Source organism: Primulina eburnea, chromosome 14 (assembly GCF_022965805.1).
Source record: "Primulina eburnea isolate SZY01 chromosome 14, ASM2296580v1, whole genome shotgun sequence".
Lineage (NCBI taxonomy): Eukaryota > Viridiplantae > Streptophyta > Magnoliopsida > Lamiales > Gesneriaceae > Primulina > Primulina eburnea.
Window position 1 is genome coordinate 21,597,450 of NC_133114.1, and position 19,410 is coordinate 21,616,859.

Below are 19,410 nucleotides of genomic sequence, written 5' to 3' on the forward strand. Positions count from 1 at the left end.
GTTTAGAACAAACATCATTCGACTCAATATATCACATACATATCTTTTTTAAAAATGTTTATCTAGTATTTGGGGTATTGGTGTGTGTTATATTAACAATCCAACATTAGCAAAGGATAGATCTCCTACGCGTTTCCTCGGCGAATCGTAATTTTTAGCTCTTCTACGAGTCTCATTTGATTGTGATTTTGCTTAAATTTTGGGGACCACTAAAATCCCTCAATTTGCAATACGCAAACCACAAATAATATCCACTGGCAGCTATCATCCACTTTACAAGGAGCAATGGAAGTGATCATAAGTTCCAGTAAATACAAGGAGCAATGGAAGTGATTAGGTTCCAGTAAATATAGACTTACGAAAGGGAAACTTTTTAGCATATGCCAATTCCAGAAATCGATTTATACACAGAGTTCTTACAGAGAATATCCAGCATCCAAAGAGACGTCACTTCTATATTTGACAAATTGATCTTTTCCTTTTGAGTCCCTACCCTAAAGTATTGCAACATATAATATGATCAAAGTATTGAAGCTGAGATTAAACCTGCATCGAGCAAGTGCATGGAGAATGGAGATCATGGTTCATTGATCGGCATTGATTCCAAAGATACGCACTTTGTGCATATGTGGGAACTTGGCAACCACTAGAACAAACACTGCAAGTGTATTGAAGAAGATCATAGGATACTGATAGTCCGTTGTGTGCGAAGCTATCAAGTACCTGCCAAAAGAAACAAGGATAAGCATAAAGCAATAATTAGGCGAGCCAATGGATGCATCAACATACAGAACCCACTGATAATAAACAATGTTCCTTAGTAAAGTATATTCATTTTCAACAAATTAAAAACCACAATAAAGTTAAGAGTTAAGTATGTAGTGTGCAGACAGAATTAAACGCACAATAATACTAACGAGATCAATGACAAGATTATATTGGGCGGTAAAAAATGGTGGCATACCAACGGGGAAATCACAAAACACATATTTCTATAACAAAAATATTTCACTATTTAATAAAATTTTGTGAGTCTTCAATACACCAAATTTTACCTTTCAAGACTCACATGTAAAAGTAATGTCAACTGCACTATTTTGGTATTATTAATGTAACAACCCCGAGATATTGCATTGTCATGTTCCATCATAAAGTATTAACTGGAAGATTGTTAAAAGCATATATGACTAACACATGCCTTCTGCATATTTCACACCAAAGTTAAGCTAACTAAATACAATTGACAATAACAATAGCAATAACATTCTAAAGAAGCTGAAGATCAAGTTCGCATCCTTCAATAACCAGATTGTGAACCATAATGCACTATGTATCATTTTTAGACTTAAAAAAATGCAAAGAAAAAGATAATTAAAAGTTCATGATAAGCAAGCTTAATTTAACATCTATACCGATATTTATAAATTACTTTTTAGTCCAGTTAGTAAAAAAAATCAATGACACTGTAGAATGCATCAGTAAACCATATTTGTTGCAACTTTGCAGGATGGACATAAGAACAAGGCATTAAATGACAAGATATCTTTTAGGTGAAGACAATGAAAAAAGGACTGATCTGTATGAAGTAAATAGTGAAACTGCAGAAGGGGGAGAGTCTTAAGTTTGTAGGTAAATCGTATGAAAATTGTTGTTTTCCAGTTGAGAAAGGAAGATGTCATGGGCTCAGCCCACATATAAGCCCAGATCCACACCACAAAGATATTGTCTACAAGGCACACACGCACGGAAGATTCAAGAAGGCTGGCGAGAAGTCTTAGAGCCAAGGAGTCTAGCTTTTGTTACGTTTGAATTACAGGACTGGCTTTATCTTTGATTAGGCTTTATCTTGAGGATTGGTTTATTAAGGATCGGTCTTATCTTGTTTTGTTTTATTGAGTCCAGCTAGAATAGGGAGTCTATTTTATTCCATGTATAAATAGGGCATATTGGTGATTAATAAAGTAGCTTGATAATTTTTCGTAACCAAAGTTTATAAGTTCGTGGTGTTCTATTCCAGCGAGCACAAACACAACACAAGACAGGCAAACAAGGAAGACACTCAAACACCAAGAAATCACTGATCTTAACGATCGATCGATCTCTATGCCCATAACACGATCCTTTTCACGGAGTCATAAGAGAAGATCCCCAACCCATTCTTCTAGCATACAGATACGTCCTTAGTCTCGCTAAATGGACATCTTTTCTCCTCAGAGTATCGACAAATAATTAATTTGAATACATCCCAAACTAGCAGCTTTCCTTTCTAATACACTATTGCTTAAACATAATTGTTGATAAATCAAGAGGAAATCACGACTAAAATCTACTTATCTAACAATAAAACATTAAAATAAAAGTAAATGACACAATAAGAAAGATGCATCAAAAGACGTACACAAGATCAACTGACTTCTTACCAGAAAAATTTGCTAATGAACCAACAACAGAATAATGCACAATCAAACAAAATAAGGCTCAGGAACAAACCAACTAAATGATAATGCAATTATAGAAAGATTTGAATTTCCCGAACGCATCCCCCCTTGGGCAGTTTCTATGTAGGCTAAGAAAATATTGTTTTCCGATATTGATAAGGTAAGTGGACATTAAACTAGATAAAATATTATTCCTCATACGACATTCATATAGATGAGGTTCACAAGCATATCATGAATTGTAGCATACGCTGCAAAATCATTTCCCAAGAAACAGAGGGGAACACTAATTCTGAACACACTATTTTTTTGGCTTAAAGTGACTCAATCTGGAATATACCACACACTAAATTTTTACTCTAATGAGACATGTTTTCTCCTAAGAAATATCATGAATCATCACGTTGAGAAGGGAAAGGGGACAATAAATGGGTCCAACCCTTGCGATGGAAAGGTTGAACCTCCCTTCTTGATCAATGTGAAAGGGAAGGGAAAGCAGGAATCAAATTTCCAATATTTAATATTTTCAACTCTTTTAAATTCAACCTTTCCACCAACACCTATGTAAAGGAGTAATGGACTAGTGGAGATATTGGAAATTTTTCATTAGAGGAGATTGCTTCACCGTCCCTTTCCCATCTTTCTTATCCTTCCTCTTTAATCTGACATAAATAAAGTTGTGAAACCTTCTTCAACCCCTACACTGTCAAATCTCAGTCCAACATTCAGTCCTCCCAAAAAAAGCGGACTCTAAGGCCCAAAAGGGTCAAACACAGATGATATAGCCATCAAAATTGATGCCAAAGAAGAAATGGGACAGTGACCTTGTTGTAGGTTTGATTTGAGTGAACTGATACAGAGCCAGAGTAATTGCAGAAGATATCACTCATTAGGAAAACATAATATTGTTATTTACAACTATACACAATTAATAGAATTGACTGTACACTTACAATACTACAGGGACAACTGTTAAAAACTTCCTATTGCGGGTCAGCTGCTTGCCATTATCAATTTGCTCCCACCAAGTCAATCTATTGTAGATACCCTGATCATCAGAAAACGGAGTTCCCTTCTTCCAGTGAAAGAAGTGATATGTGACCTGACAGATCAGACAGTTTATCCAATTAAACAATCAAATATATTAAATGCATATAAGAATAGAGAAACCCTCAGAATTAAAATAAATATTTTTCGAGTATAGTCTATATACGAGCATTGCTTCATTATCTCATACAAAGAATAAAGTATTTCCTCCATAAAATGGCATAAACCATGACTCATACTTGCAAATAATTCCCTTAACCACTCCAACAGCACCATTGGGCATCTGAGAATTGATTGTTTTTCCTCTCTCCGTGGACAAACCAAACTTTTTGTGAGATGTAATTCTAAAAGCTAATATGTATTATTAGAATAAAAATATCTAACGTCCAACATTGAAAAGAAGTTAACTCGTCTTTAAATTTAAACAATGAATATTAGTTAAATTCCATGAAACATTTGACTCCAAAAACCCACCCATGTATTAAGCCATAGAGAAATTATATCTCAATTCTCACATATTTAATCACATAACAAAACCATCAGGCTCAGAAAAATGCACCAAAAATCGCTCATATAAAGCTAGATGTTATCCAAGATCCATCTTGCAATATACAAGGAGCTGAAATGTTATGCTCCTCATTGGACGACCCAAAATTGTAATAATAAATAAACCCAACCAATATCTTTTATGAGGTTAGTTTTGAAACCCACGTGTGTACTAGTATTTTGGCTAAGAAACATTTAAAAAGAATCTGCAACTTGAAACTCGATTTACAGCCCAGATGAATTCTCACGCCCTTATTTCATTTTCAAGAAATTTGAGTCCATTCAAGTTGAATGCCCAAGAGACCAGTCAATTTAATTATAAATAACAAACTTCCACAATCGAGTCATGCAATGGTAAATTCAAGGAGAAAACAGGCAAATTTCTTCACACCGTTAAAAGAATTTCATTTGGCACACTAGTGGCATCAAAACATTATGAAAATGGATAATCCTAAACAGAATCATATCAAAAGAATTCCACTCATCAAGTTCTACTCCATATCAGCTTGTCCACCAAATAAATCGTCATGATGCAAAACCATTACAGAAAACCCAATGATCAAATATAAATAGCAGCAGATAGAAAAGAATACAATCACAAAAAGATCGTGACCAAACTTTCTCACAAACAAAAAATCAGAAAAACCCTACGAAATCCGTACATTTACTCAAACACTACAACCAAATCAACAATCATCTCCTGCCTAACGCAACCGATCGATCGCATGGAATGTAGAATACGAATGTATAAACAGCCACAGATGAATTTACACAAAAACACCCTAATATCGAAACACGTACGACGAAATGGGAAAGATGAACAATTGTCCACGCCATGCCCGGAGAACATCCGAAAACGGAGAGCACGACAAGCCATGAGAAGAATAATATGAGGATATAGGTGGTCCATACGCCAGGGTACGTAAACCACTCCGTATTCCGATTCAGATCCGTCGGCGGCACCGCCTGCACATATAAATTCGCCATAGTGGATAGGATTCGTCCTCGATTTCCACAAACAATTACAAGTAATTTCGAATTTCAAAGCGTATATGATCAAAGTGATTGGAGTTGGGTTCTAAAACTGGAATGCAAATGAGAAAATTGGAATTGAACTGGAGGATGGACAGGGGAATGGGGCAATCTGGGATGGAACGGGATTTTTAAATTGAAATTTTCATCTTTATTTTCAGCCATTCTATGATAAAGACTAAAAAGTATACTGTTACAAGAATTATTTATAATTGCACGCATAAATTACTGTAAATATCTCAATTGTTAATTAATGAAGCCAAGAGTATTTTACAATTATACTATCTTTTTGTATGATCCATTTTCTTCTGTTACAGTTGTACCTGTTAAAGTAGATATCCTACAAACTAATGGTTGACTAAAAAATTTATTAAATCAAATTTAATAAACAATCTTTATTTTAATATAATTTAACTTTTTATGATTTTGTTTTATTTTATCCGTATACCCATGTAATCAGCATAGATAAAGTCATTGATTATACTTTAATACAACAAATCGTATTTCGATGTTGAAACTCATTTGTAAACATTGTATAATCTAAATTCGTTCATAGTCGATTCAGTCGCCTAAAACATGGATAAATGTCTCTTGAGCTCGAGATTAGCATCTATTATATTGTGTACCGCGTTTCTTGGTAAGGGCATAAAGATATCCAAACATGTAGATGGGTAGTCATATGATGATTATACCGAACTACCTTCCCTCGGACTTTGCAAGTGGTTATCATTCATCGAGAGGATAAGTCCGTGGTTATGTGTGTACATCATTAGTTCTTACGACCCGGGACAACACTGAGGCTCTACATGCTAGGCTGTGCTTTAACTCGTTTACCGACTCCAGGAGAGTCATCAGGTGACGAGATTGAGTACAGTTGCGACACATGTAGGAGCCATTGCATTGTAAACTGGGATTCACTGCTCACCTACGGGTGTGGATATCCTATGTGATCTGATGAAATAATAGTGCGTGGAATATCTGGCCAGAGTATAAGATGTACGTTGGAGAAAGAGTTCTCCAATAGTACATGTGATGCCACTATTTATATGTGTCACATAGTTATCGAACTAATATACAACCCTCGATTAACTAAAGGTTGCAGAGTCGATCGGGATATATGAGATGAAGAGACCGTACTATACGTTAATCATAATCGATTAATTCTTGCAGGCACTATCAGTGATATTAGGGAATTATGGGGCGATGCTACTAGACGCTCTTACCATGATTCGATGGGTTTAATCAGAAATATGATTTCTGACTTTCTCATGATCAATTGTTGATGCATAGAATGGAGTAAATTAGGGTAAGCTCAAATAAAAGATTATGCCTAAATCACAAGAAGTTGTGAACCACGGCTAGCTGTATCCCTGAACTATTGAGGGTCACACAAGAACTGGATCATTTGTTCCCTTTGATAGAATAAATACAAGGAGTTGAAATTATATTATGATATAGTAAATTTAAGGAGTTGAATTTATGATAATTAAATTTTGAGAAAATAAATTCAAGGATTTGAATTTATGAGATAGTAAATTCAAGAAGTTGAATTTCTAAAATTTGGAGATAATAAATTTAAAGAGTTGAATTTATAAAATTTGAGAATTTAATTTATTAAACTCAAAAGTTGAGTTTATTAAATATTAATTTTTAGAGGTGATAAATTCAAGTAGTTGATTTTATAATTTAAATATTAAATTCAAATATTGAAATTATAATGGATTTAATTTATTAAACTCAAAAGTAGTGTTATATTAAATTAAATTAAATATAGTAGGAAGTAGTGTTTAATGGGCTTGTAGGAGTACAAGTCCAACATACTAAATAATTAAAGTTTTAATGGACTTTGATTAATTAACTTAAACTAGTTGGACTAGCCTAATTAATTAATAAAGCCCATTAAAGTTAATTATGTGTATTAGGTCATGCCTTAATTATAAAAGGTAGTAATCAAGCTATAACTTTACCCTCCACTTGACACCAAATTTTCGAAAACTCTCCCCTCTCCTCTCATAGAATTACGGCCACCCTCTCTTGAAAAAGAGTTTGAGTCCGCCTCTCAAATTTCGATCTCCTATGTAAAATTTTCTTCCAAATAATCTAGTGCTATTTGGAATATGAATAAATCTTCTTGTCGTGGACCTGATTAGGAGGATTAAAGAAAGGAGATTTGAAGAAAGTTCGTAGAGAATTCATCAAGAGCTATTTCCGCTAACCCCAGAATAGTTGGAGCCGCGTGAATCTTTCATCAAAGATATAAAAGTTTAAACTCCCTATGATGGGTTTAATTATAAAACCATACGAGTACTCAAACAAATATTTTGATTGTCAAAATAAAATAAAATTTTTAAAACTTCCGATGCGTTTTGGGCACGAGAAAACCGAGATCCAACAGTGGTATCAGAGCCAAGGTTTTTCTAAATCATATGGTTTTGATATTGAATAATTTGTTTCTATCCACACAAAAAAATTTAGCACCATAAAAATTATTTTTTTTCACAAAACAGTGCGTCCAGCGCACGGCTGCGCGCGCAGCGTTCGGACTGCGCACGGCGCCCTGGGCGCACAGGAGTCTTGCCGCTGCCCGAAACGTTCGGGCAGTGGGCGGCTGCCTGGGAGCGTCTCGGGAACCGTGCTGGATGATGGGTTTGAGTTGTTTGGACCTAGGGTGCAATTTTCTTATTTTTCAAATTTTTGGGCAAAATTGATATTTTTGAAAATTGGTTCAATTTTTCTTTTGAAAAATTAATAATTTTCTTGCAAAATAAATAATTAGAATATGATTTTACTTATTTATGGTAAAAATGAGATTTAGAATAAATCAATTATTATTGATTTAATTGAAAATTAAATAAAGTGTTTATTTAATTTATTAAATTCTTTAATAATTGTGGCTGTTAGTAATAAAAATATTATATATATGATTTGTCAATTAATTAATTTTGTTTAATTAAATTGGTGTTAATATTTGATATTAAATGCATGAAGAATGATCTAGAGCTTTAATCAAAGTGTTATGTGTATATTAAGATATTTTAATGTTTTCTTCATTTTGCTAATATTGATATTATTAAAGTGGGCCTGGTTTATGCCCGTTCCCACGGCATGAGATGTATCTCTTATGTGCTATGGCTGTTTAAATGTAATTATTAGAAATAGTTGGAGATCAAGACTGGAAGATAGTGAACCCGATGCACAAGATGAAAGACATGTTAAATATTGGAAGCTTTTGTAATAAGTTGCATTTCCATCCCTGCATTCACCTAGGTTTTGGATCTGGATCCATGTTTGGCTCACATGGATCTAATAGTGTTGGCGATCGATCATCCTTATTTATTGTTGAATGTCATATTATGATATATGCGATATATAGTAGTATGCATGTATGTATATTATTAAATAATATAGTTGCATGAATTCGACAAACATACAAACATGGCACACGATTTTTAAATTAAAATGATGGAACAATTTTAAAATTTTTTTGAATATGATTCAAAATTTATATCAAATCAAAAAAAGTAAAAATTAAAAGAGTTTAAATTTTTCTTGTCTTCCATCAACCGTGGTTGCATGTTGATCGCTACCCGCAGACAGTTTTTGGCTCATATTATTGGGGAAGTCGGAAAGCTGTGACTTCCACCAGACATATGATGTGAATGGAGTGGAACTCGTATGACTTCAACTCATATTATTGGGGGAACTCATGGCAACCGTCTACTACAATTTCATATTGATGGTTCGGTTTGACACTTGAAAATAAAGGCGTCATATTATTGGGTCCTTATTAAACTTAAGACAAAAACACGCGGAGGTTACATAGAGATGCAATTGGATTCCATCTTTTAGAAATTATAATTGACTGATATTATTCGGGATTATAATTGGCTAATTGGACTCTATGTGCCCACTAAGGAAATACAATTTCTCTTTTCATCAGAGAGTGGTGGAAATGTCAAAATAGTATGAGGGAAATTTATAAAATAAAAATCCATAATTTATATCTTAAAATTATTTTAAAATAATCTGCAACTATTATTCTGTTTCCATATCAGTATATTTTCGATTTCGTCACGTAATCCGTTTTGTTATTAACAAGCTTACCAAATCTAATTTTCAAAACTCGTTGGGAAAATTGTTCTGCATTAGAGAAAATGACATACACACTAATATCAGTCCTGATGAACTGACAAAGCATGCAAGATGGTAGGACCATAGTATGCAAGATAAAGTGTAACATGCTTGCTTTTATGTCAAATGAACTGTATAGATAGTTTGAGGAAATGTTGAATGCTGCTGACATTTGAATACACGTGCAAGAGTTGTATGGTGCATGAAACTCATAAAATGATGCACACCACTTTTATGGAGCTCATGACTACACACATGCAAGATGGGGCTCTGGCCCATGAGTGTGGTGTATATATGACTGGACTTATTGAGAACATGGTGGGCTTGGAATATGTGATTCCTAACGAGTTACTTGATGACATCAATTTGTTGTTTTTCTCTTCCTCATTTGACGGGGTTATGGTGAACTTCAATTTGAATAAGATAGATGATAGCCTTGAAGAACTAGTCAATACGCTTATAACTTATGAGATCGCCATAAAACAAGAAATTTTTGTTTTTCTAATGAGCTTCTCATCAGACGAAAAATGACCCAAAATGTAAGGCAAAGAAATGTTCTGCCCCTCATAAGAAAAACAAACCCAACAAGAGGAAAACTCTGAAGGACACTTAAAAGGCCTACAAAGCCCGATAAGTCAGAACATATTTATTTCACTGCAAGAAGTCCGGACATAAGAAATTATATGCGCTAGAAATGTTCTGAAAATTATAAGTGAATGTCCAAGTAAACATGATTTCAACAACAAACAAAATAAAGTTAGATGATCCAAATCCCACACAAATATGACACGCTAGACTATGTCACATTTCCCAAAGAATGATGCACAAACTAGTGGGAGAATACATGTTTGACTTGTCAGACATAAATTTTCTACCTACTTATGAGTTCTTTCTAAAAGAAAAAATGACTAAGACTCCATTCAATGGAAACGTGGAACGTGCACATGGTCTATTAGATTTGATCCACACGGTGTTTGTGGCCCGCTAAGTGTTAGCACAAAATTTGGGCATTCCTACTTCATTACCTTTACTGATGATCATTCGAGGTATGGGTACGTTTATTTGATGAAACACAAATCTGAAGCATTAGAAAAGTTCAAAGAATTCAGATCTAAAGTAGAAAACCAGCTAGAAAGAAGTATTAAGACACTTCAATCTGATCGAGGTGGAGAATACTTAAGTGCTGAATTTTTGGGTTATCTAAAAGAGAATGAGATTCTCTCACAGTGAACTCCACCAGCAACATCACAATTGAATGGTGTTTCTAAACGTCGAAATCGAACCTTGATGGACATGGTTAGATCCATAATGGGATTCAATGAATTGCCTACATCATTTTGGGGTTTTACGCTTGAAATTGCGGCAATGTTGTTGAATAATGTCCATACAAAACAGTGGATAAAACACCATATGAAACATGGATGAGAAAAACTCCCAAGTATTCTTACATGAGAATATGAGGATGTCCTGCTTACGTGAAGCAGACATTGAGAGACAAATTGGATAGTAGATCCACTTTGTGCTACTTTGTAGGATATCCAATGAATTTTATTGGATATTATTTCTATCATACCAATGAAGCAAAAGTGTTTGTTTCAAGAAATGCCACCTTTTTGAAAAAAGAATTTCTATTAGATAGAAAAAGCAAGATGATAGAACTTGAAGAAATTCAAAATACTTCCTCAACTGTAGAAGTTGAAACTAATCCCCAACAACCATTAGTTGAATTACAAGCTTCTAGAAGGTCTGATAGGGTTATTAGACCACCTGCAAGATATACGCTTCTTCATGAACAAAGCCATGATGAGCATTGTATTGGATGTGATCTAATGAATTTCAAAGAAGTAATATCTGATATCGATTCAACCAAATGGTTTGAAGCCATGCAGTCTGAAATGGACTCTATGTATTCAAACCAAATCTGGACATTGGTGGATCTACATGAGGGAATCGTTCTCATAGGATGCAAATGGATCTTCAAAAGAAAGCTTGTGGCGGATGGGAAGGTATTGACCTTCAAAGCAAGGCTGATTGCAAAAGGTTATACTCAAAGACAAGAAATTGACTATGAGGAAATTTTTTCACCAGTTGCTATGTTTAAGTCCATTAGAATACTACTAGCCATAGCATCATGGTACGACTATGAGATATGACAAATGGATGTAAAAACTGCATTCCTCAATGGAGACATCAAAGAAGAAATTTATATGTCTCAACCTGAGGGATACACATCAGTAGGAAGTGAGCATGAGGTATGCAAACTTCAGAGATCAATATATGGTCTCAAGCAGGCGTCAAGGAGTTGGAACCTCCGAATTGATAGCACTATCAAGGATTTTGGTTTTGCTAAAAATCCTGAGGAACCTTGCGTGTAAAAGAAAGTTAGTGAGAGTGCAGTGACATTCCTAGTACTTTATGTTGATGACATCCTACTCATTGGGAATGATGTAGGATTACTGCAATCAACTAAAGTATGGTTAGCAAGTAAATTCTCCATGAAAGACATGGGTGAAGCATCTTATGTATTGAGAATACAAATCTATAAAAATAGATCAAAGAGGATGCTGAGGCTCACCCAAGCGACTTATATCGATACCATTCGAAAGAGATTCTATATGGAAGAGTCCAAGAGATGATACTTACCAATGTGTCATGGTGTTACTCTATCTAATGCAATGTGCCCCAAGATTGATGGAGAGATAGAGATGATGACACGTATTCCATATGCGTCAGCTATTGGTAGTATCATGTATGATATGATATCGACACATCCTGATGTTGCTTACGCTCTGAGTGTTTTAAGCAGATATTAGGCGAACCCTGGTCCAATGCTTTGAAAGACAGTGAAAGATATTCTTAAGTACTTGAGAAGGACTACATGATCTATGGGGGTGGAGAATTGAAATTGGAAGGCTACACTTATTCTAACTTCCAATGTCACGTAGATGATTCGAAATCGACCTCTGGTTTTGTATTCATGCTAAATGGTGCAGTTGTCTCTTGGAAAAGTTCCAAACAAGACACCGTTGCGAATTCCACCACTGAAGTTGAATACATTGCTCCTTCTGCTGCAGCAAAAGAGACAGTTTGGATGAAAAATTTTGTCCAAGAGTTGGGCGTCATTCCTAATGGAGTTGATCTAGTCCCTGTGTACTGCGACAACACTGGTGCCGTTGCGCAAGCAAAGGAACGAAGGTCTCATCAACGATCCAAACATATACTAAGGAAGTTCCACATCGTCCGGGAGATTGTGGGAAGATAAGATATATCAGTCGAAAGAGTCTCCTCTGCAGATAATGTCGCTGATCCACTTACAAAGCCCGTGCCAGGACCATTGTTTGAAAAGCATCGCGAAACAATGGGATTAAAGTTAAGGGTAGTTGGTTCTAGGGCAAGTGGTAGATTGTTAGAGTAGATGCTCTGCAAGCCTACGGTTGGCTAGGAAATTTATTGACTCTTGTGTAATAAACAATCTTTATTTTAATATAATTTAACTTTTTATGTTTTTGTTTTACGTTATCTGTATACCCATGCAATCAGCATAGATAAAGTCTTTTATTATACTTTAATATAAACGAATTGTAATTCGATGTTGAAACTCATTTATAAATACTGTATAATCTAAATTCGTTCCTACTCAATTCAGCTGCCTAAAACATGGATAAAGGTCGTTTGAGCTCGAGACTAGCATCTGTGATGTTGTGTACCGCGTTTCTTGGTATGGTCATAGAGATGTCCAAACATGTAGATGTGTAGTCATATGATGATTATACCGAACTACCCTCCCTCAGACTTTCAAAGTGGTTATCATTCATCGAGAGGATAAGTCCGTGATTATGATTGTACACCATTAGTCCTTACGACCCGAGACAACACTGAGCCTCTACATGCTAGGGTTGTGCTTTGACTCGTTTACCGACTCCAGGAGGGTAATCAGGTGGCGAGATTGGGTACAGTTGCGACACATGTAGGACCCAGTGCATTGTAGTCGGGGATTCACTGCTCACCTATGGGTGTGGATATCTTATGTGATCTGATGAAATAATAGTGCGTGGAATCTCTGGTCAGAGTATGAGATGTACGTTAGAGAAGGAGTTCTCCAATAGTACATGCGATGCCATTATTTATATGTGTCACATAGTTATCGAATTAATATGCAACCCTAGATTAACCAATGGTTGCAGATTCGACCGGGATATATGAGATGAAGGGAACGTACTGTACGTTAATCATAATCGAATAATTCTTGCAATCACTATCAGTGATACCTAGGGAATCATGGGGCGTTGCTACTAGACACTCTTACCATGATTCGATGATTTTAATCAGAAATATGATTTCTGACTTTCTTATGATCAATTGTTGATGCATATAATGGGGCAATGTGGGGACCCGGGCTCGAATTCTTTTTCTTGGGATTAAATGGATCATTAATATAAAAAGTGGGTCAAATTTTCGCTTTTTACATTAACTCAAATGTAACTAAACAACATCAGTTCTTTATTTATTTTACAACATACAAACATAATATACATGTCTTATTCTGTATGTCCCCGACTAACCAGTATTAAAAGACAGTACACAATATAAAGACAACTACTGGTCCATCTGCTACGCCCGTGATCTCCACGCTAACCCGATCATCTCTGTCTCGACCCAGATCCTACCCCACCTGTTGTTATGCACACATACAGACATAACAACAGCCGGAAAACCGGTGAGAACAAATCCCAGTATAAACATGTAACATGCATATAAACAATCTAAACATGAAACATGCTGATATGAATGTCATTCATATAAAATCATGCAATGTGAATCTAATCATGTCTAGACTCGACTCGACTAGAACTCTAGGGATCCCGTTGTGAATAAGACGTCACTGGCTGTCACCTACCCTACCAATCGAGGTGCTGTACGTCTTATTCCTAGACTTCGGCCTGATCTGTATCCACGTCTACAAAGGGGCGGTGATCTTCCCTTAAGCTGAGATATCGCCGAACATCTAGTAGTCTGCCTGATCTCCAGACTGCCCTATCTTAATGCATGAATACAAAATCTGTAAACAAGCATAATGCAATGCTACATGATCTGTACACAAAGCATAGCAAGATCTGCATACAAGTTCTATAAATAAATCTATAACAATCATAATCATATCAAGGTATGAACAATAAAACAAGTATGTGATTTTGGTTGGGAAACTCAAATGTGATCTCATTTGAGTCATGATTTCCCTCAAACAAAACATGTACTATACCTTTCGTCGCACAATCGCTGTCACAGTCGTCCAGACGAATCTGAAATGGAAATGTTGATACACAATCTATCAATCTCTAATCTAAATCAACACATAACCAAGTCACTACGTGATCTCAATAAAATCTGACGACATAACGACGTAATTCTCGATACCGGTCAATCCAATTCTCAACCAATATCAACATTATCTTATTCTCAATCATATACACAAAACCATACTCACAATCGGTACAGCTTACATCTAAACATGCTGAAATTCATAGGAAATGCATACGATATCATTTCTTTGTTCCGTTTTCGATTACAAACTCATAATCTTCACCAGAACAACTATCTACAATCATAATAGCATTTCCCTTACATGAAATTCCTAAAACATGTTAGAACAGAGTACAAAGTATACCCTTTTGAAGCTTTCGATGCAAGGAACAATAATCTCCACTCGGAATACAATTTGGATGGCTAAATCTTGAGAAATCTAACTTGAAAGCGTGAAAACCTTGAAGCTTATGGGAGGAAATCTCGTTTCTGAAAGCTGGAAATGAAGACTAAGTCGACTCAGCATCTTTATGTATATATATTATGCCACATGTCACGTTTAGAAGGAGAGTGGATTTCTCGGAAGTATGACCGCGGGTGCGGTAACTCTAGTAGCGCGGGTGCGCTATGGCTTCGGCAGAACTATCAAAACATTCAGAACATAGACCGCGGGTGCGGTCATGTAACTACCGCGGGTGCGGTCTCAGCACCGCGGGTGCGGTCTAAGTCTACCGCGGGTGCGGTGTTGCTACGGAAATTTTAGCCAACTTACTGTCCATGCACCGTGGGTGCGGTGTCTACAAGCACTGCGGGTGCACTGTGACTTCGAATTACAATGGCATAATTCTACATTTTAAGCCAAACTTCTTCATCTCTTATTTCTTATCTCTATGCACCTTGCTCATAGCATATCTATCAATTCAGAATGGTCACTCAGTGTTCTGGGCATTACAGGCAAACTAGGGTAAGTCCGAATAAAGGATTATGTCCTGAATCACAAGGAGTTGTAAACCACGGCTAGCTGTATCCATGAACTATTGAGGGTCACACAAGAGCTGGATCATTTGTTCCCTTTGATAGAATAAATTCAAGAAGTTGAATTTATATTATCATATAATAAATTTAAGGAGTTGAATTTATGATAATTAAATTTTGAGAAAATAAATTCAAGGATTTGAATTTATGAGATAGTAAATTAAAGAAGTTGAATTTATGAAATTTGGAGATAATAAATTCAAAGAGTTGAATTTATAAAATTTGAGAATTTAATTTATTAAACTAAAAAGTTGAGTTTATTAAATATTAAATTTTTGGAGGTGATAAATTCAAGAAGTTGAATTTATAATTTAAATATTAAATTAAATTATTGAAATTTTAATGTATTTAAAATTTTAAACTCAAAAGTTGAGTTTATGTTAAATTAAATTAAATATAGTAGGAAGTGTGTTTAAAGAGCTTGTATGAGTGTAAGTCCAACATACTATATAATTAAAGTTCTTAATGGACTTTGATTAATTAATTAAACTAGTTGGACTAGCCTAGTTAATTAATCAAGCTCATTAAAGTTAATTATGTGTATTAGGTCATGGTTTAATTACAAAAAGTAGTAATCAAGCTATAACTCTACTCTCCACTTGACACCAAATTTTCGAAAACTCTCCCCTCTCCTCTCAAAGAATTTCGGCCACCCTCTCTTTAAAAAAGGTTTGAGCCGCCTCTCAAATTTCGATCTCCTACGTAAAAACTTCTTTTAAATATCTTTGTGCTATTTGGAATATGAACAAATCTTTTAGTCGTGGACCTGATTAGGAGGATTAAAGAAAGTAGATTTGAAGAAAGTTCGTATGGAATTCATAAAGAGCTATTTCTGCTAACCCTGGAATAGTTGGAGCCACGTGAATATTTCACCAAAAGTATAAAAGTTTAAACTCCCTATGAATATTTAATTACAAAACCATATGAGTGCCCAAAAACATATTTTGATTGTCAAAATAAAATAAAAATTTTAAAACTTCCGCTGCATTTTGGGCACGAGAAAACCGAGATCCAACAGTACCATATCTCTTTATTTTCTCTAAAAATAAACACCCCAATTTATAAATAAAAAGCATCCATTTTTATCTACATATACACAAGAATCGGCTCCACACCACTGCCGACTCCTTCAATTTCAAACACCATCGACACAGTTATCCTGTTATTCATATTTTGTCGGGAAAAACTCATCCTCCACTTCGAACCGGAAAAAAAACCCCTATCGTGCCACTTTTCAGCTACAACGACCACCACTGCTTCCATGTGAGAACAAATTGCCATGTTGATATTCATTTTTTTTATATGCAACTTCTAATTTTTTTGCTATATGACTTTATAATTGATTCGAGAATTGAGTTTTGAACATTCTTCTATATATATGCCCTGCACTTAAAGGTTTTTTTGTGGGGTTGTGTACAATTTGATGAAATCGAGACTACCACATGTGATGTAACGTCACGTTTCATTGATAAAGGTATGTGGATGTTCATTTATATAGATGAGGTACTAAAAACTTTCTTTCAGGTCTTTTCAAGTGGTTATCACTTATCAAGTGGATTATTTTGCGATTATTGTTGTACAACATTAGTCTTTTGATCCGAAATAACGTGGAAGCTCTATATATTAGCACTGCACTTTGATTCATTTACCAACTCCATGAGGGTCAATAGATGACGAGGTTGGGTGTAGTTTTATATATGTAAGAGTCGATACATTGTAGTCATGGATTCACCGCTCACTGATATGTGTCGTTTTTACGTGTTTTATTGCATTAATCTGTGTGTGTTTTGCATTGCGCATCGTTTGTTTCAATCACATTCTGTTCATTTTAGAATAAATATTCGCATTTTATCCTATCTCACTCGGGCATGATGAATTTGCAGGAAACACGACCGGAAGAACCAAAATCGGAGCCAAGTGCCAAGTCAAGACAAAAAGGGCAGAGGAGTTGGCGCTCGGGCGGTGAAATTGTACCGCCCGAGCGCGAGGAGAGAAATGCCGAAACATCTCGACAGAAAGGTCGGCGCTCGGGCGGTAATTTTCTACCGCCCGAGCGCGAGAGATGTCATACAATGCCCAATTACAGAAGAGTCCGCGCTCGAGCGGTAGTTTTTTACCGCTCGAACGCGAATGCCGAACGCCCCAAGGAGATTTACAGAAGGTGTGGCGCTCGAGCGGTACTTTTCTACCGCCCGAGCGCCACCTATTTTTGGAAAAAGATCAATCTCGATTCCATTCCTAAATTCTGAAGAGGGAAGATATGGTAGGGAGGAGGCACGAATTCAGGCGAATTCAGACTTCGTTTTTGCAGCCGTCACAAGTTTGGAGAGCACTCTTGCGCTTGGATTGAAGATTTGAAGCTTTCCGAGCACCGTTCTTCGCAGATTTCGTCTCGCCTAGTATTTCTAATCTAGTTTTTATCGTTTTAAACATTGTTGCATTTATTTTTACTATGAATTCTAGTAGCTAAATTCATTATTTGGTGGGATTAAAGGGGATCCTACCCCGAACGTTGTTTGAATTAATTTATATTTCGATTGTGCGTTATTCTTGATTTTACTACTTTTTTACTGTGTCATTAAAGCGTAGCTAACTTTAACGACGTTTTCATATCACGAGTGAGTTTGAGAGAATAACGAGTGATAGGATCGAGTAGTATAATTCGCGAATCTACAATTTACATAGATATATGAAATTGGATACGTGCCGGTAGTCATAGTCCTTAGGGTCGAAAACTAGGGGATTTTATAGATCGAAATGCGATTCGCTCGTGATAAATAATTAAAGATATTTAATTACTTCATTGAGTGGAATTAGTTCGGCATAGCTCGAAAGAGTATGTTCAATAGATTAGGAAATCCTGTCGGAAGCATAGATCACGATCGAACGAATTAATTAACGAGGGGTAGGTGAACCGAGATTCCCAACAAATCCATTTTTCATTGAATTTTACTCAACCATTTTAGACATTATATCTCATTACTTGATTTTGAATCTTTTTACTTGCATTCTTAGTTGATTTAGTAGTAATAAAACAATCAACTCAATTTTCGTTGCTAAATGCTAAATAATTGAAAATAACAATTGTAAAACACAGTCTTCAGTGGAACGATACTCGTACTCACGTACACTATATTATTACTTGACATCGTGCACTTGCGATTAATTTTTGAGCACACAAAATAATATTTTATTGGGGATTTCACTGTGCAAGTTTTGTTCGATCAAGTTTTTGGCGCCGTTGCCGGGGACTGTTAATCTACAATTTTATTTTTAGTTATTTGCTTTAGCATTGTCTTATTATTCTTGAGCTGACACTCCATATTTTATTCCACGTATCTTGTCTAGTGCATGCCAAAGTCACTTGACGTGGAGCTTGAGTTCGACCCTGAAATTGAAAGAACTTTTCGCAGGAGAAGACAGCAGCAAAGACTGAAGGAACTGATGGAGAGGCACGAGCAAGAGCATGAGGAGGAGCGCCGTGAAGAGAGACATATTGAGATGCCACGCCGCATACCAATGTTAGAGTATGTCCAGCCTTCTTTGGATGGTGCATGCCCTAGCATTGTGAGGCCTATTGTGCGGGCAAATCACTTTGAAATCAAGCCAGCCATAATCCAGATGATTCAGAACACAGTCCAATTCGGAGGAACTGCAGTAGATGACCCAAACACGCACATCGCGGATATTCTTGAGATTTGCGATACTTTTAAATTCAATGGAGTTTATGATGATGCTGTTAGGTTGCGTTTATTTCCTTTCTCTTTACGTGATAAAGCTAAAGCATGGTTGAATTGTTTGCCTGTAGGTTCAATCACCACATGGGAGGACATGGCGAAAGCGTTTCTTATCAAATACTTTCCTCCATCAAAAACCATGA

The 19,410-nt window shown here is 35.8% G+C and overlaps 1 protein-coding gene across 1 annotated transcript; it reads right to left on the reverse strand.

Annotated features, from left to right (window-relative positions):
* Positions 1-360: 360 nt before the first annotated feature.
* On the reverse strand, positions 361-5,214 carry LOC140812526 (uncharacterized). The gene is made up of 3 exons (XM_073170816.1): positions 4,833-5,214; positions 3,392-3,540; positions 361-723 (listed from the first exon to the last, which is right to left on the reverse strand). Exons 1-3 carry the CDS (start codon positions 5,016-5,018, stop codon positions 585-587), a joined length of 474 nt encoding a protein of 157 aa, XP_073026917.1. The 5' UTR covers positions 5,019-5,214; the 3' UTR covers positions 361-584.
* Positions 5,215-19,410: the final 14,196 nt, after the last annotated feature.

Bases quoted from the DNA above. Each gene is read 5' to 3' on its own strand.
- LOC140812526 (XM_073170816.1), bottom strand. From the start codon at position 5,018: ATGGCGAATTTATATGTGCAGGCGGTGCCGCCGACGGATCTGAATCGG. The intron at 3,541-4,832 runs GTACGTGTTTCG...CTGATCTGTCAG, and splicing joins TTCATCTTTCCCATTTCGTC to GTCACATATCACTTCTTTCA. The intron at 724-3,391 runs GTAAGTGTACAG...TTCTTTTGGCAG, and splicing joins ACAGTTGTCCCTGTAGTATT to GTACTTGATAGCTTCGCACA.